Below are 23,722 nucleotides of genomic sequence, written 5' to 3'. Positions count from 1 at the left end.
GAACATAATTACAAATCATTTGTAGACTGCAAAAAGCCCAAACAGATATATTTAACTAAACAATAATTTAAAACCCTGTTTATATTTGTATATGACCAGAGTATACAAAACATTAAGAACACCTGCTCTTTCCATGACAGACCAGGTGGAAGTTGTGACATCAACAAGGGATCATTTGTTAGAGCCACTTCAATCAGTGTAGATGAAGGGGAGGAGAGAGGTTAAAGAAGGATTTGTTGAGCATTAAAATCCAGCAGGTTGCAGCTCTTGACACAAACTGGTGCGCCTGGCGCCTACTACCATCTGGCGCCTACTACCATACCCTGTTCAAAGGCACTTACCTTTTTTGTCTTGCCCATTCATCCCCTGAATGGCACATATACACATGTCTCAAGGCTTAAAAATCCTTCTTGAATCTGTTTCCTCTCCTTCATCTACACTGATTGAAGTGGATTTAACAAGTGACATCAATAAAGGATCATAGCTTTCTCCTGGTCGAGCAGGTGTTCTTAATGTTGTGTATACACTCGACACTGGCAATACACATTCTTCTACCAGGAGCATTGAGTCGTCAGTCATGAAGAAGTTGTTCAATCCCACAGCTTGTAATGTGGTTCATGACAGACAGGCTGAGCTCTCCTCATTCTCTCCCCTCTGTTACTTCAGGCAGTTCGGTACGCCCAGACAGCGGCGGCCACAGCACCCCAGCCCAGAGTCAAGAAGTTCCAGGTGTACCGCTGGGACCCAGACACGGTTGGGGATAAGCCCCGCATGCAGACCTTTGAGGTTGATCTCAACACGTGAGTACAGCCCGCCTTATCAGTTGAACACTTCCATTAGGTTATTGGAACAGGCACTTTGTAATTTATCAGTTTCAGATCTTGTTAGTACAGACCTCCCCTTGTGTTTGCTGGTGATGGAGTACTCGTTGTATATAGACTCATTATTGTTAAGGTACTGTGCTATTTCCTATTATTATTATTTTTTTTACTGAGTGTTGTTGGGGAAGGGCTTGTATTGTAAGTAAGCATTTCAAGGTACATTTACATTACATTTAAGTCATTTAGCAGACGCTCTTATCCAGAGCGACTTACAAATTGGTATAAAAGTATACAAAGTATACACCTGTTGCATTCGGCGCATGTGACAAATATTTGGATTTGTTCGAGAGTGAATCATGAGCACCCTTCATATGGAATTAAGGAGGATAACCCTGATACTCTGGACAGGTTCCCAGTCCTCTTCCTGTTCTTTCTCCATCTGTCCAATCCTGTTGGCTCAGTTCTGGCAATGAGGCATTGTGACAAAAAATACCCTGGAGTACTATCATAGCATGTATTTGTATAGTATACTGAACAAAAAATATAAACGCAACATGTAAAGTCTTTGTCCCATGTTTCATAAGCTGAAATAAAAGATCCAAGAAATTGTCCATGCGCACAAAAAGCTTATTTCTCAAAATGTTTTTGCACTAATTTGTTTATATCCCTGATGGTGAGCATTTGCCAAGATAATCAGGTGTGGCATATCAAGAAGCTGATTAAACAGCATGGTCATTACACAGGTTCACCTTGTGCTGCGGACAATAAAAGGCCACTCTAAAATGTGCAGTTTTGTCACACAACACAATACCACAGATATCTCAAGTTTTGAGTAAGTGTGCAATTGGCATGCCATCTGGAGGGATTTCCACCAGAGCTGTTGCCAGATAATTGAATCTTCATTTCTATACCATAAGCCGCCTCCAACGTCGTTTTAGAGAATTTGGCAGTCCGTCTAACCGGCCTCACAACCGCAAACCACGTGTAACCATGACCTCCACTTCCGACTTCTTCACCTGTGGGATCGTTTGAGGGGGTGCTTAGCAGTATTTCTGTCTGTAATAAAGGCCTTTTGTGGGGGAAAACAAATTCTGGTTGGCTGGGCCTTGCTCCCCAGTGGGTGGGTCTATTTTTGTTCAGTATATAGGTGTCAATCCTGTTCTCATACATCTTCAGTGTACAGATGAGGTTCTTAACAATAAGTGGACTGTCTGCTTCCCTCCTTTCCACAGCTGTGGCCCCATGGTATTGGACGCCCTCATCAAGATAAAGAATGAGATGGACGGCACTCTGACCTTCCGTCGCTCCTGCAGAGAGGGTCAGTGTGTGGAGGGAAGTAGGGTTATTTTTGGGGATGCTGATGAATAGAGGAAATGGATGAGATGATTCTAGTGGTGAATCACTAATGTTCTTTGGGGAGTGAGAGAACAGCTGGGATTGGTGTTCTTAAATGTTGGTTTACTGTGTTTTTGTTACATTAGGGATTTAGATGTCGTCAAGGTTGGAAAGTGTCCAGGATGGAATTATCTTAGAACAGGTTGTCCAGTGGTGATACCAGATCAGGTTTATTCTAGTGACTGACTATCCTCCAATGGACATGCCCCAGTCAAGGAAAAATAACACGGATCCGTTCCTTTTGCAACTTCATATAATGTGAGTAAGGCAGTGTTTGTATGGTGTTTGCTATGGTGCAGGTATCTGTGGATCCTGTGCAATGAACATCAATGGAGGCAACACACTGGCCTGTCTGAACAAGATTGACACCAACACCAGCAAGGCTACCAAGATCTACCCTCTGCCACACATGTATGTGGTCAAAGATCTGGTCCCTGTGAGTATCATCATTCCATACAAGCTTGTCACACACTGGCTGTATTATTTTAATTGTCAATCCCACATTAAAGTTGGAATGAGTTTGTGATGGTGTTCTTTTGGTTGCAGGACATGAGTAATTTCTATGCTCAGTACAAGTCAATCGAGCCCTACCTGAAGAAGAAGGATGAGACAAATGAGGGAAAGGAACAGTACCATCAGACTGTGGAGGACAGACAAAAACTGGTACACTCAAATTACTTCTGGTTCATTGACAATGAGCAGAATTTAGATGGTTGAACAGAGTGCTGCAACTGTGTCCATTTTGTCCAAATGTCTTCTGTGCTCTCTTTTTTACTGTCCTGTCTCTCCCTGTCAGGACGGGCTGTATGAATGTATTCTGTGTGCGTGCTGCAGCACCAGCTGCCCCAGCTACTGGTGGAATGGAGACAAGTACCTGGGACCTGCTGTCCTCATGCAGGCCTGTGCTTTTGTGTATGAGTTTAGATTAGTCTGACTAGTTTGATTCAGAGTTGTTGTATTTTGATCAACGGGACACTGATGAGTGAATGTGCGTATGCACCTTGGACTGTTTGTGAGCTCACATGGCTGTCCTTCTCCAGGCCTACCGTTGGATGATCGACTCGAGAGACGAGTTCACAGAGGAGCGTCTCTCCAAGCTGCAGGATCCTTTCTCTCTCTACCGCTGTCACACCATCATGAACTGCACTAAGACCTGCCCCAAGGTAACCTCGGTCTAATAAATATTACTCCTCCCTTCGAAGGGTAAACTTCACTGCTCACTAGCACTCACTTCTACTTCCTCATTGTTGTCAAATTCATCACCTCTCTCCTACTCTTACAGGGCCTGAACCCAGGGAAGGCAATTGCAGAGATTAAGAAGATGATGGCCACTTACAAGGAGAAGAAATCAGCTGTTGCTTGAACTCTGGGGTCATGACCCTTGACCCCCCCCCACCCCCCCTTTACATTAATCTACAATTAAGATGCCCTACTAGTGAGTTGTACTGGGCCTGCACACTTGTGAACTTCACCAACTCCAGCACTACATCTCTCGAGACGATCATCCAACAGTAGGTCTGGGGCGGCAGGGTAGCCTAGTGGTTAGAGTGTTGGGCTAGTAACTGAAAGGTTGTAAGTTCAAATCCCCGAGCTGACAAGGTACAAATCCGTTCTGCCCCTTAACTCACTGTCATTGAAAATAAGAATTTGTTCTGAACTGACCTAGTTAAATAAAGGTATAATAAAAAAATAAAAAATTGGACTCCAAGGGAACAGTTGGGAGAGATGTGAGACATGACCTGCTAACTTCACTAGAATGATGGTTCATTCCCATTGTTTGGTCTGGTGTGGGTGGGTTTGAGTTGAGGGTGATGGATTCACAGACAAGAAATATGTATATCTGTTGCTCATCCATCAAAACTATATAAGGTTGAAGTCGGAAGTTAATACACCTTAGTCAAATACATTTAAACTCACAATTCCTGACATTTATTCCTAGTAAAAATTCCCTGTCTTTGGTTCAGTTAGGATCACCACTTTATTTTCAGAATGTGAAATGTTAGAATAATGGTAGTGATTTATTTAAGCTTTTATTTCTTTCATCACATTCCCAGTGGGTCAGAAGTTTACATACACTCAATTAGTATTTGGTAGCATTGCCTTTAAATTGTTTCATTTGGGTCAAACGTTTTATGTAGCCTTCATCAAGCTTCCCACAATACGTTGGGTGAATTTTGGCCCATTCCTCCTGACAGAGCTGGTGTAACGGAGTCAGGTTTGTAGGCCTCCTTGCTCGCACACACTTTTTCAGTTCTGCCCACAAATTGTCTATAGGACTGAGGTCAGGGCTTTGTCCTTCTGTAGCTCAGTTGGTAGAGCATGGCGCTTGTAACGCCAGGGTAGTGGGTTTGATCCCCGGGACCACCCATACGTAGAATGTATGCACACATGACTGTAAGTCGCTTTGGATAAAAGCGTCAGCTAAATGGCATATATTATTATTATATATTATTTGTGATGGCCACTCCAATACCTTTACTTTGTTGTCCTTAAGCCATTTTGCCACAACTTTGGAAGTATGCTTTGGGTCATTGTCCATTTGGGACCAAGCTTTAACTTATTGACTGATGTCTTGAGATATTGCTTCAGTATATCCACTACTTTCCCACCTCATGATGCCATCTATTTTGTGAAGTGCACCAGTCCCTCCTACAGCAAAGCACCCCCACAACATGATGCTGCCACCCCCGTGCTTCACGGTTGGGATGGTGTTCTCCAGCTTGCAAGCCTCCCCATTTTTCCTCCAAACATAACTATGGTCATTATGGCCAAACAGTACAATTTTTGTTTCATCAGACCAGAGGGCATTTGTCCAAAAAGTACGATCTTTGTCCCCATGTGCAGTTGCAAACCGTAATCTGTCTTTTTTATGCGGCTTTGGAGCAGTGGCTTCTTCCTTACTGTGCAGCCTTTGAGGTTATGTCGATATAGGACGTGTTACTGTGGATATAGATACTTTTGTACCGGTTTCCTCCAGGATCTTCACAAGGTCCTTTGCTGTTGTTCTGGGGTTGATTTACACTTTTCAAACTAAATTATGTTCATCTCTAGGAGAGAGAATGCGTCTCCTTCCTGAGCGGTATGACGGCTGCGTGGTCCCATGGTGTTTATACTTGCGTACTATTGTTTGTACAGATGAACGTGGTACCTTCAAGCGTTTGGAAATTGCTCCAAAGGATGAACCAGACTTGTGTAGGTCTTGGCTGGTTTCTTTTGATTTTCCCATGATGTCAAGCAAAGAGGCACTGATTTTGAAGGTAGGCCTTGAAATACATCCACAGGGACACCTCCAATGGACTCAAATGATGTCAATTAGCCAATCAGAAGCTTCTAAAGCCATAACATAATTTTCTGGAATTTTCCAATCAACTTAGTGTATGTAAACTTCTGACCCACTGGAATTGTGATTTAAGTGAAATAATCTGTCTGTAAACAATTGTTGGAAAAATTACTTGTGTCATGCACAACGTAAATGTCCTAACCGACTTGCCAAAACTATAGTTTGTTAACAAGAAATTTGTGGAGTGGTTGAAAAACGAGTTTAATAGACTCCAACCTAAGTGTATATAAACTTCCGACTTCAACTGTGAGTATATATATATATATATATATATATATATATATATATATATAACGGGAGTCTTTATTTTAATGTGTAATAAATGTAATGCTTTAATGCCTACCGTTGTATCGCTGGTTATTATGCCTGCTTGTGATCAAACATGCTGCCTGTCCTATACTATTTTGTTAAAATACATTTTTAACATCACATTCATTGTGGAGTGCTGAAGAAGCATGTACAGCATTAAAATGTCGATTGGTTTTAAGATCAGCTCAAGTCAACAAAAAAACCCTGCTTTGCTTATTAAACTTTGCATGCTCTGGTTGTCAGTCCTGCAGTTTGTATTTTACTTTTTAAAGGTGCTCTCTGCAAAATGACGTTGCCATGGGCAGCACCAGACATATTGAGATGAGCGAGATGCAGCACTTTGCTGTCACCAGGGAACCAAAACAGTGGAGTGCTTAATCGCTATTAGTTGTTGCAGAAATTGACCCACTAGGCTAGTGCACTGTGTCATATACGTGTGTGGAATTTCAGTCCATGTCCTCTAGTTGTCAGCCTTTTACAGACTAATCCTGGAGTAGAGAGACATGCACACTCGTAGTGAAAAGGGAGAACAAAATGGGCCACTAGAATCAATCATGTCTACAGTCTACTGCTTTCAAAACTATTTATCCATCCTGAAGGTTAGGGGGTTTATGTGCAGTCAGTCAGTGCCATGGTCTCCTGACTGTGATTGGCGGGAGTGGGCGATGGGACAGACAGAGGTGGGGAGAGGGGGCTTGAAGGCGGGGCGTTACAATGTGGCGCTCGGTCAGACTGCTGAAGACGGACGCATGAGACTTGCGGATCACCGGAGAAAAGAAAAATAACGAGGTAAGAGCTACAAATTGATGCAAGTTGTTAAAATGAATATGTCCAAATATTAAATAATTGCAAAACCAGCATAAATGTATTTGTAATCATGTGCGCTTATTTTTATTAATTTTAATATTTTAATTCAAAGGTCAAGGGAGTAGTAGGTAGGCTACAGTTGTGGAGTTTTTAACCATTTGTCATGGTGGTGTGCGATATGAAATATGCATATACAGTATGTATCCATCATCAGTACTGGAAGTTATAGCCTACCTCTACAACTTTTATCAAATCACGCAATTCACGACATGGTTGGGTCTAATGGAATGTAGTTATTTGACAAGTATTTTAATAATTTAATTTGTTCAGAATGGTACTTTATTTGAAGATTGTTCTAAACTGACTTGAGGTTTGTTCAGAATGGTACTTTATTTGAAGATTGTTCTAAACTGACTTGAGGTTTGTTCAGAATGGTACTTTATTTAAAGATTGTTCTAAACTGACTTGAGGTTGTTTATTGGTCGTCTGTTTATACTGGATGGGGCTATCTGCACTCCAGGGGTGGGGTTATTGCTGGAGGCCTTGACAATACAATGGAGAGGGGCTGGCCAACATAAATAAAACAGAGGAAAAGGAGAAAATGAATGAGGGATATTAAAGAGTATTATAGGGAGAGGGGAGGGGATTAGAGCCAGGGAGAGAGATGGAGGGAAATTATATGCACTTTTTAACATTTTACATAACACTTGAAAACAAACAAACTGTTTAGTAGGAATGAGAGGAAAGATAAGGAGAGACATGGCTCTCCCCTTTCATGGTGGCATTGTTCCCAAGTCCTTATGCTTTGGGGGAGGGGCTCAGGGGGGGCTGGGGAGGGGGAGAAATGAAATGGGGATGAGGAGGGGGGTGTAATAGCTCCCAGATGTGTGCTGTGAAAACATATGGTTTCCAATAGCCACTGTGATGCACAAGAGGAATGTCTGAACACACAGACACACACAGACTTTGGTGACATATACCTTCATACATACATGTACACTCACACATTACATCCAATCATATGCACATGTATGCCACACACCTCATAATATGAAACATATGTGATGACACTCACACATACGGATGATCACACGATAAGTGCATAAAACCCACGTAAGCTGGACTGTCTGATTGTGTGCAGTACAGTTAAGCAGAAGCAGAGGAGTATTTGCTTATTCTACAAGAAAAGTGCTCTCTTCTTGAGAGAGAGAGAAAGAGGTGAGGGGGAGTGGTTAAGGGAAATGACAGAGGGTGACAGAGGGAAAATGAGAGACGTGGAGAGAGGGATATAGAAGATGGTGGAGGGGCTCAGTGGTTATTTTCCTGGAATTTAGCCACTGGTCTGTCTGCTTTAGAGCGTTTCACAGTGGAACAGAGAAAAGGAGAAAAACAGAGGGATTGTTAAGAAAGACAGACGTGCCACATTCTTTCTGTCCAAGTTTTCCTTTTCCCCCCTACTTTATGGGGCCAGGGCAGGGCAGAATGAAGGAGAGAGTGGAGGAGGTGGAGGGGAGGTGAGTCCAGGGAAAGGGAAGAGGTGAGGCTAGAATGCAAGACAGGAGAGATGGAAGGGAAAAGACAAGAGGCTCATGGGTAAAGATTCTGAAAAGTGACATAGAAATACATCTATGACGCGTGAACACTATGTGACAGATATCTCTATATCACTTGGAATCAGTAACTCATTTGACAATGTATAAGGTCTCTCTTCCTCAGTGTCAGTCTACCTCCACACAGAAAACGACCATGAGAGTCCTCCTACTGCTCTCCATGCCAGGTGAGTCTAGCACACTGCACACTACATAATATACACAACATACACAACTCTACTGTAGTGTACACACAACAATAGACCAACCTAATACTCATTCTACACAATACTGTTTTTCACATTGTGCTTAGCACCACCACAAAACACTTGTCCAGCTCCTTTGCCTAAACATTTAGCTAACTTTGCCTCAACAGTCCTTCTGCTAGCCCAGCCCCCACTCTACCAAGAACCCTTTCCTTTCCTGGGTGAGTTCATCCATGTCATTACTACACTATCTGTCCATGTGTACAAACACACAGTGACTCAGTACTGTCTCACCACATTTGGTCTTTTGTCTACCTGCCCTGAAGGTAAACCATGACAAATGTTCAATTTGACCAGGCAGGTGGAAACATGTCATGTCCTGTGTGTGGCATGGAGAGCAGTAGGAAGACTCATGTGCTCTCCATTTTAAATTACGTTTTTAAATGTAACCTTTATTTAATTATGCATGTCAGTTAAGAACAAATTCTTATTTACATTGACGGCCCACACCGGCCCAACCCGGACGACGCTGGGCCATGGGTCCTGTGTGGAGGTAGACTGACAGTGAGGAGGAGAGAGAAAACCTTATACATTTCCATTTGGCTCATTCATCCCCCTCCTCTCCTCTGTAACTATTACCCAGGTTGTTGCTGTAAATGAGAATGTGTTCTCAGTCAACTTACCTAGTAAAAATGAGGATAAAATAAGTAAAATACAAATAAATACACTGTATATACAAAAGTATTTGGAAATCCATTCAAATTAGTGGGTTCAGTGACACCTGTTGCTAACAGGTGTCCACATTTGAGCATACAGCCATGCAATCTCCATAGACAAACATTGGCAGTAGAATGGCCTTACTGAAGAGCTCAGTGATCTTCAACGTTGCAGCGTCATTGGATGCCACCTTACCAACAAGTCAGTTTGTAAAATTTCTACCTGCTACAGCTGCCCTGGTGAACTGTAAGTGCTGTTATTGTGTAGTGGAAACGTCTAGGAGCAACAACGGCTCAGTCCCACAGTGGTAGGCCACACAAGATCACAGAACGGGGCCGACGACTGATGAAGTGTGTAGCTCATAAAAATGATCTGTCCTTGGTTGCAACACTCACTACCGAGTTACAAACTGCCTCTGGAAGCAACGCCAGCACAAGAACAGTTTATCAGGAGCTTCATGAAATGGGTTTTCATGGCCAAGCAGCCACACACAAGCCTATGTTCACTATGCGCAATGCCAAGCATCGGCAGGAGCGGTGTAAAGCTCGCCGCCATTGGACTCTGAAGCAGTGGAATCGCGTTCTCTGGAGTGATGAATCACGCTTCACCATCTGGCATTCCGACGGATAAATCTGGGTTTTGTGGATGCCAGTAGAACGCTACCTGCCCCAATACATAGTGCCAACTGTAAAGTTTGGTGGAGAAGGAATAATGGTTCAGGTTAGGCCCCTTAGTTCCATTGAAGGGAAATCTTAACGCTACAGCATATATTGTAGACGATTCTGTGCTCCCAACTTTGTGTCAACAGTTTGGGGAAGGCTTTCATGTTTCAGCATGTCAATGCCCCCGTGCACAAAGCGAGGTCCATACAGAAATGGTTTGTCGAGATCGGTATGGAAGAACTTGACTGGCCTGCACAGAGCTCTGACCTCAACCACATCGAAAGCCTTTGGGATGAATTGGAACGCCGACTGCAAGCCAGCATCAGTGCCCGACCTCGCTAATGCTCTTGTAGCTGAATGGAGGCCCCGCAGCAGGAGAGTGGAGGCTGTTATTGCATCCAAGGGGGGAAACTCTATATTAATGCCCATGATTTTGGAATGAGATGTTCGACAAGCAGGCCATGTAGTGTAAATAATGGTCATGTAGTGTAAATAATGTCACTAGTCTTTTGTAAATACCACTTACTATTTCATAATTTGCTAACATCTTGAATATGAAGGAATGCATAAAGACAATCTCCTATACATTTCCTCTCAATTTTGAAAGCAGGTGGTCAAAATCCCCACTGTATTTGAGTAGATCTCTGTTAGTCATCTGTCATGAAGGTTTGCTTGCTTGTCTCTGTCTGTCCGTCCGTCCGTCTGTTTGTTGTAAGCTTTTCATATGTTACCAGTCAATGTAACAAAAGCATATCTCATACTCTACCGTTGTTCATTTTGCTTCACAGAGGACTATGACCCTGATTATTTTCCTGGTAAGATACTTGTATGAGCTTATTACCTATATTACTCTGGTTGTATCATCAGTTTTGATAAAAACGTAGTTTTGATAAACTGATGTAGAAAGTTTCTCTGCCCTTTGATGATGTACTGAAAACTCTCTCTCCCTGTCAGAGAATCCTGACACGGATGTCCAGCAGCAGGTCTTGTTACATGGTCCTCGACCATTCCCTGAGCCAGAACGTCCTGGTCCATCTGGTACGTACCAACCTCTTATTATCTACTCTTCTACATGTATTATCTACAGTACAACATCTCCACCCACTGTCATGTTCTGTTGTCACATTAACAGAAGTATTCCATTTCAATGGGAGTTGAGTTTCTGTTTTGTTTTCCAGAGCCAGAGACAGAGCCTACAGAACCTGGCCCCCTAGGTAAGAAACATAGGGAAAGAGAGAGGGCCCGTGTGTAAAGTGATTAATGAATGATTGGCTTTGTGTTGAAGTATTATTGCGATATCTATAGGGTTGTATGTTTTTTCTTGCATGGCTCACTTGTTTTGTGTTGTGTAGATTGCCGAGAAGAGCAGTACCCCTGCACCAGACTCTACTCTATTCACAAGCCATGCAAACAGTGTCTGAATAGCCTCTGTTTCTACAGGTATGCTACTGCACCTTAGTTTTTATCATGAGGGTATTGACAGTGGATTTATATAGTGTTCAATATCACACTGTAACCCCGTTACTCTCTCCTCAGCTTGCGAAGGGTGTATGTGATCAACAAGGAGGTGTGTGTCAGGACCGTGTGTGCGCATGAAGAGCTGCTAAGAGGTGGTCAGCCTACACTTTTTCTGGTTCATGGTGCACAACCCACTGTCCCTAATAAAGAAAAGCACACACACACCCACACTCAGACATGGACACGGACAGTACAGGAGCAAACCTGTAACCCTTCTCTCTCTCTTTCTCTGTAGCTGACATGTGCCGTGACCAGTTCTCTCGTTGTGGTGTAGCGGCGGTGAGTGGCCAGTGTGGGTCACTGGGGAGCAGCTGTGGGAAGAGCTGTGGAGGCTGTTGAGAAGATGGACACATCAGAGAGAACTCCAGCCCAAATACTGCCACATCTCTTAGGGTCCACATCCCACCCCCTACACCCTTCTCTTCCTCTGTCCCATCTCTTAGGGTCCACATCCCACCCCCTTCTCTTCCTCTGGCCCATCTCTTAGGGTCCACATCCCACCCCCTACACCCTTCTCTTCCTCTGTCCCATCTCTTAGGTTCCACATCCCACCCCCTACACCCTTCTCTTCCTCTGTCCCATCTCTTAGGGTCCACATCCCACCCCCTACACCCTTCTCTTCCTCTGTCCCATCTCTTAGGGTCCACATCCCACCCTCTACACCCTTCTCTTCCTCTGTCCCATCTCTTAGGGTCCACATCCCACCCCCTACACCCTTCTCTTCCTCTGTCCCATCTCTTTTCCTGTTCCTAATCTTCCACTGTATTCCACATAATCTTTGGTTCCAAAAAACTCCTATTTGTTTATTTTCTCTACTTCTCTAGTGACTTTCCCCGTCATCCCTTTTTTCATCTCTCTTTCAGAATTATACATAATGCAAGGTGGGATCAGTAGAATGTGTGTATGTCTAAACATATTATTTCATATACAACAGAACATTGATGACTGTATAACATAACATAACTGGTGCTATAAAATCACTAACATACTGGTGCTAAGGAATTGAAATCAGCACTCAAGAGATGCACAGAAAACAATCTTGATCTTGTTTTTTTTGCCTTACTGTATCCTATATTCTACATCATTGTGTGGTGTTTGTTGTTGTTTACTGTACCTTTGTTGAAATCAGTCATAGTAGTGAGGGAACAGCAAGAGTGGCAGCCACTGTGCACTGACCTCAACAACAGAGGCATTATCAGCACTCAATCATCATCCCACTGCCTCTGCACTTCCTGGGTGGCGAGCATCCACAATCAGACTTGAAGAGACGGATTCTGACCTGACGCCTGATCTCTCCTGAAAGTGTTTTTGTGTAACACGGTCGGCCACATGACTAGAGCTACGGTGGCTGGTGACCTTGCAGTGAGTGCATAGTTTCACATATCAGAGGCAAGAAGTGGCGGCTCATAAATTGTTACTGTACTACTGCTTTGTAAAACCCTTTCACTATAATGGAGGAGAAAATAAATGTTTTTTTTACTACAACTTCAGCTTGGAGTGATTTTACTGTGATGAGTTTGTTTGTTGGCACTACGGATCAATCTGCCCTGTTGAGCTGGTTGTCATGGACTCAAACAAACAGGCATTGTAGTCAAAGATCCTTGATAAACATTAATATCTTCCAGATACACAACTGTTCCCTCATTTTCAAATCCACATGATTGATGCATGTGCATTCAACCCTATACATAATCCTAATAGTTATCAATAATGCACTTCTATCTGTGCTATTTCTAGTTTGTTACAAGTATACTGAACAAAAATAAGATGCAACATGTAAAGTGTTGGTCCCATGAGCTGAAATAAAAGATCCAAGAAAATGTCCATACACACAAAAAGCTTATTTCTCTCAAATTGGGCACACATTTGTTTACATCCCTGTTACTGAGCATTTCCCCTTTGCCAAGATAATCCATCCACTTAATAGTTGTGGCATATCAAGGATCTGATTAAACAGCATGATCATTACACAGGTGCACCTTGTGCTGGGGACAATAAAAGGCCACTAAAATGTAGTTGTATCACACAACACAATGCTACAGATGTCTCAAGTTCTGAGGGAGTGTGCAATTGGCATGTTGACTGCAAAAACCAGAGCTGTTGTCAAATAATTAAATGTTAATTTCTCTACCATAATCTGCCTCCAACATTGTTTTAGAGAATTTGGCAATACATCCAACTGGCCTCACAACTGCAGACCACGTGCAACCCAGGACCTCCACATCCAGCTTCTTCACCTGCGGGATCGTCTGAGGAGGGGGATGGGGGGTGCTGAGGATTATTTCTGTCTGTAATAAAGCTTTTTTTGTGGGGAAAACTCATTCTGATTGGCTGGGCTTGGCTCCCAAGTGGGTGGCCCTACGCCCTCCCATGGCTGTGTACCTGCCCAGTCATGTGAAATCCATAGATTAAGACCCAATGAATTTAGTACAATTGACTGATTTCCTTCTATGAACTGTTACCCAGTAAAATCTTTGAAATTGTTGCATTAATATTTTTGTTCAGTACACACACATCTAAAATCACAAACAGTACACACATACAGTACATAAATATTTCATCTCATGTCTATATCACGTGCTCTACATATAATAGTGTCCATCTATTAGTCCAGGCAAACTAGTTGGGTCAATCTCAACCAAATACTAGCAAGATGGACGGTACAGTAGTTTCTTCATAGGACTGATCAATTTGTTGCCTAGTGCTCAAACAGTGACTCAGACTGTTCTCCCATTGTGTGCTGGTGTGTGTGGAAGGGAACCCTGGTCAACTGTATATACTGGCAGAGATGAGGATCTCATTCCTCTGTTGTGCTGGATGACACTTTTATCACCCACAGTCTCCTCCCGTGGTGTCGCTGACTTTCTCCCTGAGTAGGAGGAGAGGCGTGTGTCAAGACAGAGGAGCTGATGATGTGATACTCGTTCTGGAGCTGTTAGTGGGCTGTAGTACCCATGGAGGGACACAGGGAGCACTGCTCAGTGCTCAGTTCCCCCCAGATATGAGGGAGGTGGGTAGAGAGGGCTGTCTACGGCTCATCTCCTGCTGTAGCTGCTCCTTCAGAGTGGACACCTGTGGGGCGGACAGAGAGGGTCAGGGACTGACACACAGACATTCATGGTTTGTCTTCTTGCCCTTTAACCTCTAACCTTGTGCGTGTACATACCTGCTCCTCCAGGCCTTTGACACGGTGGCGGTGTGCTCTGTCCCGGGCAGCCAGAATCCTTTCTAACTCCCTCTGGGCGACCCTCAGCTTCTCCGCCTCACGCAGCACCTCATCATGCTGGAGGACAGAGCTCTCACTCTCACTGTGGGACTGCTCCATCTCAGCCAGCTGGGCCTGGATACACAGAGAGACATATAAACAGATAGAGAGGAGTGTTAATCACTGGGCCACAGAAACACAAAGTCAGAGATTTAGGGTAAGAGTAGTTTTCTAGGTGCTAACAAGAGGTATGTCAACAATACATGGCATAGTAGTTTGGGGATACAGAATAAAAAATATGCCTGTGCTGATTATGTCTATATCTGTCTGCAAATACAGGACTTGTAAAGGTCTGTTAATACAGGACTAGTAAAGGTATGTTAATACAGGACTAGTAAAGGTCTGTTAATACAGGACTAGTAAAGGTCTGTTAATACAGGACTAGTAAAGGTCTGTTAATACAGGACTAGTAAAGGTCTGTTAATACAGGACTAGTAAAGGTATGTTAATACAGGACTAGTGAAGGTATGTTAATACAGGACTAGTAAAGGTCTGTTAATACAGGACTAGTAAAGGTCTGTTAATACAGGACTAGTAAAGGTCTGTTAATACAGGACTAGTAAAGGTCTGTTAATACAGGACTAGTAAAGGTCTGTTAATACAGGACTAGTAAAGGTCTGTTAATACAGGACTAGTAAAGGTATGTTAATACAGGACTAGTAAAGGTATGTTAATACAGGACTAGTAAAGGTCTGTTAATACAGGACTAGTACAGAACATTTTCATGCTCTAGCCACATTGCAAGCCCCATGCTCTAGCCACATTGCAAGCCCCATGCTCTAGCCACATTGCAAGCCCCATGCTCTAGCCACATTGCAAGCACCATGCTCTAGCCACATTGCAAGCACCATGCTCTAGCCACATTGCAAGCACCATGCTCTAGCCACATTGCAAGCACCATGCTCTAGCCACATTGCAAGCACCATGCTCTAGCCACATTGCAAGCCCCATGCTCTAGCCACATTGCAAGCCCCATGCTCTAGCCACATTGCAAGCCCCATGCTCTAGCCACATTGCAAGCCCCATGCTCTAGCCACATTGCAAGCCCCATGCTCTAGCCACATTGCAAGCCCCATGCTCTAGCCACATTGCAAGCCCCATGCTCTAGCCACATTGCAAGCACCATGCTCTAGCCACATTGCAAGCACCATGCTCTAGCCACATTGCAAGCACCATTCTCTAGCCACATTGCAAGCCCCATGTTCTAGCCACATTGCAAGCACCATGCTCTAGCCACATTGCAAGCACCATGCTCTAGCCACATTGCAAGCACCATGCTCTAGCCACATTGCAAGCACCATGCTCTAGCCACATTGCAAGCACCATGCTCTAGCCACATTGCAAGCACCATGCTCTAGCCACATTGCAAGCACCATGCTCTAGCCACATTGCAAGCACCATGCTCTAGCCACATTGCAAGCACCATGCTCTAGCCACATTGCAAGCACCATGCTCTAGCCACATTGCAAGCACCATGCTCTAGCCACATTGCAAGCACCATGCTCTAGCCACATTGCAAGCACCATGCTCTAGCCACATTGCAAGCACCATGCTCTAGCCACATTGCAAGCACCATGCTCCAGCCACATCATCACAAACCATTTGATGTACTCCATTACTGTACTGTTTATCTTCATGGTGATGGAAAGTCTACAGGTACAAACCTAGATGACCAGCCTATGTACAATACACTAATGAACATTTATATTGTGTAAAAGTGGTTTATAAGGAAGTTAAATTAATACTGCACAAAAAGTGGTTTATAAGGAAGTTAAATTAATACTGCACAAAAAGTGGTTGTTTTCCATGTTATTTGATCAATAAAAATCTGTAATTTGATGTGGATGTTTTGTGTATTTTTTCATAACTTTGCAACTTTTGATGTAAATGTTTGAGGACAGTTTGTTTTTGGTTCTTTCTGTATTCCATTAGAATGACAATCACAGAAAAAGGGACTGGAAACAACTCTTACAATTCCAACTATTCAACAAAGAGTCTCCACAGTAAAATACTGTTCAACAGTGTGGCCTACTAGCTCGGCTACATCATGTCATTTATGTAGAAAATGTATGTCAAGGATGATGTGCACGTTGTTATAAAACTTCAGTTGTAACAGACACCATCAGGGTCCAGACCAAGAACAAACAAGCCAAACAATTCTGCTCAACATTAGACATCTAACTAGCAGCAGATGCTTTTAGGTCCAGAGGGCCTGTGGGGCTTCAGCCATTTTGTCGTGATTCCAACTCACGCCTGCATGGGGTTTCATTTAGCTTTAAAGTGAACACGACCCCCGGAGCTCAGGGAATAACAGACAAGCTCTCTGGGAGGGTCAAACTAATGAAGAGGAAAGTACAATAATCTGCAACAAAAGCACCATCTCACCTGACTAACCCCCTCACTTATCTGTGCAGAGAATTTCAGACAAACTACAAAGTAGAAATGATCCTGGTCTTCTATTATAGCAATGACTAGACAAACACCGGACATTGAGACACTCGCCATAGAAAATGTTATTTTCTTTCTTACATCCACCAACTTCTCCTTTCACAAAGCAGCCAAATAAAACATGTACACCAACATCAGCCAATCGCCTCAGTAAATGAGGGGTTTACTGGTGGTTGGGGGAGGGGTTGATTTTTATCTTACAATCATATGCTATGGGACTTGACTTTGATGAATGCTTTGCATTATCAAATTGAGTTTGACCCCAGTAAAATACTAATGTGTGCGCCAAGGAAAACATTACCACATTGACCCACACAGAACAAACCAACTAAATAAAGGTCAAGTTAATAACTAACGCCTGACTCCATCATTCATTCTGCTAATTTAGCAGGGGAAATAAGATGACTCACATGTTGAGGAAACACTCAGCCACATCTCATGACAGTCACTGTCACCTTACTGCTACCCCCTGAAGTAAAGTTCACCTTTCTTTACATTTCTCTACGGTTTACATTCTCCCTACTAGTCCCTGCCCACCTGTAGCAGTGCTATCTGTCTCTGTGCGTTCTGCAGCTCCTGCTCGGCAGTGGTGAGGGAGCGATCCAGGAGGCCCTTCTCTGCAGACAGACGCCTGCTACCCTCCTCAGTCTTCAGCTTCTGACGCTCCACCTGACAAGAGACAGTCCCAAAGGTCACAATCACCTCAGTACCACTCAAAGGTTAAAGTCCATTTCATATTTAATTCAGTCAATTCTGCATTTTAATAGAAAATTAGATTTGGCATTTTAGTCACTAAGCAGACACTCTTATCCAGAGCGACTTAATGAGTTCATCTCAAGATAGTGAGAAAACCACCTATTACAGTCGTAGGAAGTACATTATCCCCTCAATAAAGTAGTTACATTTTCCCCTCAATAAAGTAGTTACATTTTCCCCTCAATAAAGTCAGTGCTAGTGTAACAGTATAGCTTCTGTCCCTCTCCTCGCCCCTACCTAGGCTCGAACCAGGGACCCTCTGCACACATCGACAACAGCCACCCTCGAAGCACCGTTACCCATCGCGCCACAAATGCCACGGCACTCGCAGAACAAGGGGAACAACTACTTCAAGGTCTCAGAGCGTGTGACGTCACCGATTGAAACGCTATTAGCGCACACCACCGCTAACTAGCTAGCCATTTCACATCAGATACACTAGTAAGAAAAGACAAGTGCCGTGGGATTTATTTCAGATACTCTTTGAAGAGGTAGGGTATCAGACGTTTTTGAAAAATGGGTAGGGACTCCGCTGTCCTGACGTTAGGGGGAAGCTCGTTCCACCATTGGGGTGCCAGGACAGAAAATAGCCTTGACTGTGCTGAGTGGGAGTTGACCCCCTGTAGGGGGGCGGGCCAAGAGACCAGAGGTGGCAGAACAGAGCACTCGGTTGGGGTGTAGGGTTTGAGCATAGCCTAAAGGTAGGAAGGGGCAGTTTGCCTTGCTGCTCCTTAGGCAAGCACCAAGGTTTTGAAGCGGATGCGAGCTTCGACTGGAAGCCAGTGGAGTGTGTGGAGGAGTGGGGTGACATGGGACAACTTGGGAAGGTTGAACACCAGGCGGGCTGCGGCATTCGGGATAAGTTGTAGTGGTTTGATGGCACAAGCGGGGAACCCAGCCAACAGCGAGTTGCAGTAGTCTGCACGGGAGATGACAAGTGCCTGGATTAGGACCTGCACCACTTCCTGTGTGAGGAAAGGTCGTACTTTACAGATATTGTAAAGCATGAATCTACAGGAGCGAGTCAATGCATTGATGATGTTTACAGAGAACGACAGGGGGGTGGGTGCAAGTCAATATTAGGAAGGTGTTCTTAATATTTCCAGACTGTGTATATTCCTGATGGCTGTTGTGTTTGGTGTTTATCTCACGGTCTTGTCTTAGTCTCACCTTGTCCAGTGTATTTCTCAATGCATTTTTGTCCTTCTCCAGGCGGACAGCCTGTCTTTCCGCATCTTTCTTCTCGGTCTCCAGCACGGCCACGGCCCTCTGCAGCCCCCGCAGCCTCTCCTCTGCAGCCGCTCTCTCTGCCTGGGCTGACTGGGCACTGTACTGGGCCTCTGTCAGACTGGTGGACCGTTGATGCAGGGCCTACAGGACAGACAGGGTGAAGGAACAGCTACACAGATGAGAATCAGGCCTATGTCTCTTTCTCTCTCGCTCTTTTTCTCCTTTTCAATTCTTCACATGCCCCCGCTATGTCTTTAGCCCTATCCTTCAGGTAAGGATTATGTATGGGTAAGTCTCTCTCACACACCTCCTGTGTGTGGGCCAGCTCTGCCTCCAGCTCTCCTCTTCTCAGCTCGCTCTGGGTCAGCTCAGTCTGAAGGCTCTGCACTCGCTCAGTGAGGGCCACCATGCCTCTCTTCCCCTCCGCCAGGGAGGCCCGCGCTACATCCACTCGTTCCTGAACACAGCAACACTCCATTCACTGCTCATTACAATTTGCTGTAATCCTATTTAAATTACAGGGATGAACCTTGACAACAAACACTTGAAATTCATCCCTACTGTCCCATCAATGGTTCCTCTCTGCCCACCTGTAGATGCCTGCGGTCCTGCTCGGCCAGCCCCAGGGTCTTCTGCAGTGCGACCAGGCGCCCCTGGGTGGCGCTGTGGGCAGCCGTGGCCTCCTGGAGGCTCTGTGAAAGGTTCTGGGTCTTCTCTCTGAGACAGGCCTCTCCTTCATGGACTTTAGACAGAGCTTGGCTCAGCCTTTCCACCTCTCTCTGGAGCGACGTCACACGGCTCTCCCCCTCCGCCACCTGGGACAGATCCACAACACAGTGTGTATTAGTGCTTTGAGTGTGTATACGGTTTAAGTGTATTCCCATTTGATTCTGGTTCAATCTCAGCATAACCTGCCTCTATCAGGGATGTATCTGTTCATAGACATGTGGGTAAGAGTGTCCATCCAGTGTGCTACCTGTTTGAGTAGTAAGTCATGGCGCTCCTGGGTGGCCTGGCTCTCAGCCTCCCTGTCCCCGAGGCTCAGTTTGAGTCTATGCAGCTCCCCCTCCAGGCTGCGTCTCCCCAGCTCCACCCTGGTCCCCCGGGCCTCGGCAGTCTCCAGGGCCTCCTGCAGTCTCCTCCGCTCAGCCTCCAGACGCACCTCGCCCGCACGCTGCTTACTCAACTGGTCCTAAAGGGAGGAGGGCGAGAAAGAGAAGGAGAGAGTGAGAGAGACAATGTGAGAGAGAAAGATCTGAAACTGGCAGTCACATGTGTAAGCCAGCCAGTCCATACAGATACAGTATGTGACAGACTGACAGCAGAAAGGCTGCTTGTCTAATAATATAATAATAATAATAATAATAATATATGCCATTTAGCAGACGCTTTTATCCAAAGCGACTTACAGTCATGTGTGCATACATTCTACGTATGGGTGGTCCCGGGAATCGAACCCACTACCCTGGCGTTACAAGCGCCATGCTCTACCAACTGAGCTACAGAAGGACCACAGGACTACAGAGGGCTAGAGACTAGAGCAGCCATACACAACGACTCCATTGATTTTGTTGAGTCACTCAGGTACACATAAGACATGGCAAAGTGTAGAATTGCAGGAAATTTGCTTTAAAACGGCAAAAATGTTTCTCCACCAACAAGAGAGGTGTGAACAGTTTGGAGGTCGCATGGATCACGATGTGGGGGTTTGTTACTAAGCCAAGTAATGACGATATCCATCCGGACCTATGCCATTTAGGGAATGTGTATGACTGGACTTTCTCAAATAGTAGTTGAGTACCCCTGCTGTAGAGAGCTATAGAACTAGACATGAGGGGCAAACACAGACACTCCACAAACACTCTTACAGAGAGGCCAGACAGACATAAACACACAGCTGGCCACATCCCTCCCTCCTTCTCTCAACTCCCCCCCTCTTTTTCTAACCAAATTTAACCCCTCTCTTTCCAGCAACAGAAAGCATTCACCTGACCATTTGATTTGGACCCTCTAACTATAATCATAATTTCTCTCTCATAAGCAGAGAGCACTTTTCTTGTGTTTCCTAGGGTTGTGTGAGGGCTGGACATATGGAGTTGCTTTGGCCAGAGATATGACATGAAGTTGTGTTTAATTACTCAGTGTTCTGTGGCATCTGTTGTTATGACAGTCACCGTCAGTTTTCTGCTCCCTGCAGGGTCACCATACGACAGTGTTGGCAGGTCAGTGTGCAGCATTGTGTTAGCAGACATAAGAATCCTAGTCAGAGAAGTTCTTCTACATACAGTAAAGTATGTGTTTATGTGAGAGTATGTTTACTTCAGGTGTGTTTCAGTCTCTGCAATATGTGTACCTGTGTGTGTTTCCTCTCCGTCTCTGCAGTCTGCAGGGCTCTCTCCAGAACCTTGACTCTGTCAGTGAGGGCCCTCCTCTCCCTCTCTCCCCTCCTCACCGTCTCCTCCTGCTGCTGGAGCATGGCCTGGGTGGAGCTCAGACGCCCGTCAACACCACGCTTACCTGGACAGAAACACACAGACAGTCACAACACTGGAGCATTCACAGACAAGGTCTATATGCCAATGTGTGCATAATGTGAGCCCTTCCTGGGTCATTGGATGGCTGTGAATGACTTCACTGTGTAAATGACTCTCTTGGCCCTCTTATGGTTCGTGTGTGTGCCCGTGTGCATGTGTGTGTGGCTCACCCTCCTGGCACTCCTGCAGTGTGTTGTGTAGCTGAGAAAGGTGGTTCTGGGCGGAGTCTCTCTCCCCCGTCATCTCCTCCAGCACACTCTGTAGCGCCCCCAACTGGCAGCGAGCCTCGTCCTGAAAACAACATGAAACACAATTCAACAACCCCGTCATGCACTGACAGACCATTTCTATCATATAAATTCACATTTCAGAGATTTATTGTACAATTGTTTAGCACAGAGAAATCACTTAGTTCGAAAAAAAAAAAGTCTTAATATATGTTAATATATGTGTCTGACGGAATGGTAAATAAAATGTCAAATCTATATGTTTATATGATACTGGACTGACATGCATCATGTCTACAGTACCCTGTCTCTCCGAGAGTCTCGGAGCTCCTGGAGGACGTCTCTGAGGCCGCAGCGCAGCGTCTCAGGGTCCAGCAGAGGCATGGGGAGGGGCGTGTCACCCCGTTCTGGGGAGATCTGCCTGGAGCAGCCCAACGTGTTGTCAGGGGTCGAACCTCCAAAATCTGGAAGAAAAAAATGACAATCAGTGTAATTCCTCAAGTATAACTCCAATCCCATCAATCTACAGGACTTTGTTTGTCTCTGTAAATACAATACATTACAGCCTGCTTTCACACTGGTGTTTGGCAAGGGTTCGCCCTCACCTTTAGGGGGCGACAGTGAGCAGCGTAGGGGCGAGAGGCTACGGTGACGTGTGATGCTGCTGTGGGATGCTGCTGGGGAGCTCCCCCTGGGGCTCCTGCCCCAGCTGGCACTGCTCCGGCCTCCCACTCCGATGCCCAGTGTACGGGTCAGCGCCGACTGCAGGCTGCCCAGGCGGAACTCCAGCTCCCTGCGTCCGGCCTCGGACCGGGCCAGCTCTGCCTCAGTGGCTGCCAGGCGGCCCTGGGCCTCGCTGAGCTGCAGGCTAGACAGCGTGAGGGAGTCCTGGGCTGTCTGGGCCCGCAGGGACAGGTTCCTGGCCTCATCTTGGAGCTTCTTCTCACAGCCCCGGGCCTCCTGCAGCTGGGCCGTCAGCTCCCTCTCACAACCCCGACAGCCTGACTCTGACTCTGTCAGACGCCTCTGGAGGATGGACAGCTGGAGGGAGGAGAAAGAGAGGGAGAGCGAGCAAAGAGGGAGGGATAGAGATTGAAAGAGAGGTGCAGCAGAAAGGGATGTGTAGAGGGAGGTTGATTAAGTGTTATGTTTAACCAAGCCTAAACTCTCCCTCTATACCCTCCTCAATGTCTTCCACTATCCTCACCTCTTTCTTGATGGAGGTCATGGCTGTGTCAGCCTCGACCAGCTTCTGTTTGAGAGAGAACATCGCCCTCCCTCTCTCCTCCTCTCTCTGCTCCTCCAGGGAGAGACGTGTCTGCAGCTCAGCCACCTCCTTCCCTTTCTGTTCCTTCTCTCCATCAAGCACCTTCACCTGATGGAGTGATCGGATGGAGGACAAGTTATAGACTATGTCTAAGCCAAAGTCTGGAGTTTTTCCTGGTAAGATCACGTGGATAGCAAAAACTCAATGCCTAGTCAAGCTAATTAGAGTGTTCCACTGCATTTAAGGTAAACCGATAAATGTAAAATTATAAAACAGATTATTTCAGAGATGTGACCGTGTGTGTGATGGACCTGTCTCTGTATCTCCTGCAGCTCTCTCCGGGCCTCCAGTCGTGACCTCTCGACCTCTCTCAAACAGCTGCGGAGTTCAGCCACCTCTCTCTGGGCAGACGACAGGCTCTCCTCCAGAACAGCCAGCCGCTGCTCCTTCTCCTCACACTGACGCTTTACACTGACACACACACAATATTAGTACTGCAACTACTGCAGTGAGAGTTCGGTCAAACTAAAATGTCAAACATTACACACTTTTGTATAGATGCTTTCTTTAGGATTTACGACCCAACAGTGACACTAGAACTGAACATGTGGGAGGTGTGCAGCCAAGCTCT

General features: G+C 45.3%; 3 protein-coding genes across 10 annotated transcripts in view; 2 read left to right on the top strand and 1 right to left on the bottom strand.

Moving 5' to 3' along the window:
- LOC118400263 (succinate dehydrogenase [ubiquinone] iron-sulfur subunit, mitochondrial-like) overlaps positions 1-23,722 on the top strand; it is a 401,361-nt gene that overhangs the window by 5,940 nt on the left and 371,699 nt on the right. Inside the window, exons 2-8 of one of the 2 annotated variants that reach the window (XR_008074268.1) lie at positions 667-800; positions 2,054-2,139; positions 2,516-2,652; positions 2,763-2,879; positions 3,013-3,116; positions 3,259-3,379; positions 3,499-4,497. Coding sequence is in view for 1 of the 2 variants with exons in the window: in XM_052473488.1 (XP_052329448.1) it covers positions 667-800; positions 2,054-2,139; positions 2,516-2,652; positions 2,763-2,879; positions 3,013-3,116; positions 3,259-3,379; positions 3,499-3,579 (780 nt within the window). In the remaining variant the exon portion in view is untranslated. Of the gene's footprint in view, positions 1-666; positions 801-2,053; positions 2,140-2,515; positions 2,653-2,762; positions 2,880-3,012; positions 3,117-3,258; positions 3,380-3,498; positions 4,505-23,722 lie in introns of those variants that run through there. The other variant, XM_052473488.1, reaches the window with a different exon arrangement.
- Positions 6,498-12,849, top strand: LOC118400262 (microfibrillar-associated protein 2-like). 4 transcript variants are annotated; one of them, XR_008074271.1, is made up of 10 exons: positions 6,498-6,654; positions 8,389-8,449; positions 8,638-8,688; positions 10,635-10,661; positions 10,801-10,884; positions 11,025-11,060; positions 11,199-11,286; positions 11,383-11,456; positions 11,600-11,902; positions 12,056-12,849. XR_008074271.1 is itself a non-coding variant. In XM_035796938.2 (9 exons), exons 2-9 carry the CDS (start codon positions 8,419-8,421, stop codon positions 11,701-11,703), a joined length of 495 nt encoding a protein of 164 aa, XP_035652831.1. In that variant the 5' UTR covers positions 6,498-6,654; positions 8,389-8,418; the 3' UTR covers positions 11,704-12,849. The 4 variants fall into 4 exon arrangements, 2 of the variants coding, with proteins under 2 accessions (XP_035652831.1, XP_035652832.1); XR_008074270.1 differs by having other exon boundaries at positions 11,954-12,849; XM_035796938.2 differs by having other exon boundaries at positions 11,600-12,849.
- The window catches only part of LOC118400261 (rootletin-like), a 26,560-nt gene continuing 15,636 nt past the window's right edge, over positions 12,799-23,722 (bottom strand). For all 4 annotated transcript variants that reach the window (XM_052473468.1, XM_035796935.2, XM_035796937.2 and 1 more), the window contains 13 exons: positions 23,403-23,562; positions 23,032-23,199; positions 22,430-22,865; positions 22,128-22,288; positions 21,768-21,888; positions 21,417-21,580; positions 20,040-20,255; positions 19,654-19,878; positions 19,371-19,520; positions 19,004-19,204; positions 17,615-17,746; positions 14,531-14,704; positions 12,799-14,436 (listed from right to left, as the gene is read on the bottom strand). In XM_052473468.1, the coding sequence (XP_052329428.1) occupies positions 14,350-14,436; positions 14,531-14,704; positions 17,615-17,746; positions 19,004-19,204; positions 19,371-19,520; positions 19,654-19,878; positions 20,040-20,255; positions 21,417-21,580; positions 21,768-21,888; positions 22,128-22,288; positions 22,430-22,865; positions 23,032-23,199; positions 23,403-23,562 (2,395 nt within the window). In that variant the 3' untranslated portion in view covers positions 12,799-14,349. The remainder of the gene's footprint in view (positions 14,437-14,530; positions 14,705-17,614; positions 17,747-19,003; positions 19,205-19,370; positions 19,521-19,653; positions 19,879-20,039; positions 20,256-21,416; positions 21,581-21,767; positions 21,889-22,127; positions 22,289-22,429; positions 22,866-23,031; positions 23,200-23,402; positions 23,563-23,722) is intronic.

Source organism: Oncorhynchus keta, chromosome 21 (assembly GCF_023373465.1).
Source record: "Oncorhynchus keta strain PuntledgeMale-10-30-2019 chromosome 21, Oket_V2, whole genome shotgun sequence".
Lineage (NCBI taxonomy): Eukaryota > Metazoa > Chordata > Actinopteri > Salmoniformes > Salmonidae > Oncorhynchus > Oncorhynchus keta.
This window is presented reverse-complemented; position numbering and strand designations above follow the sequence as displayed.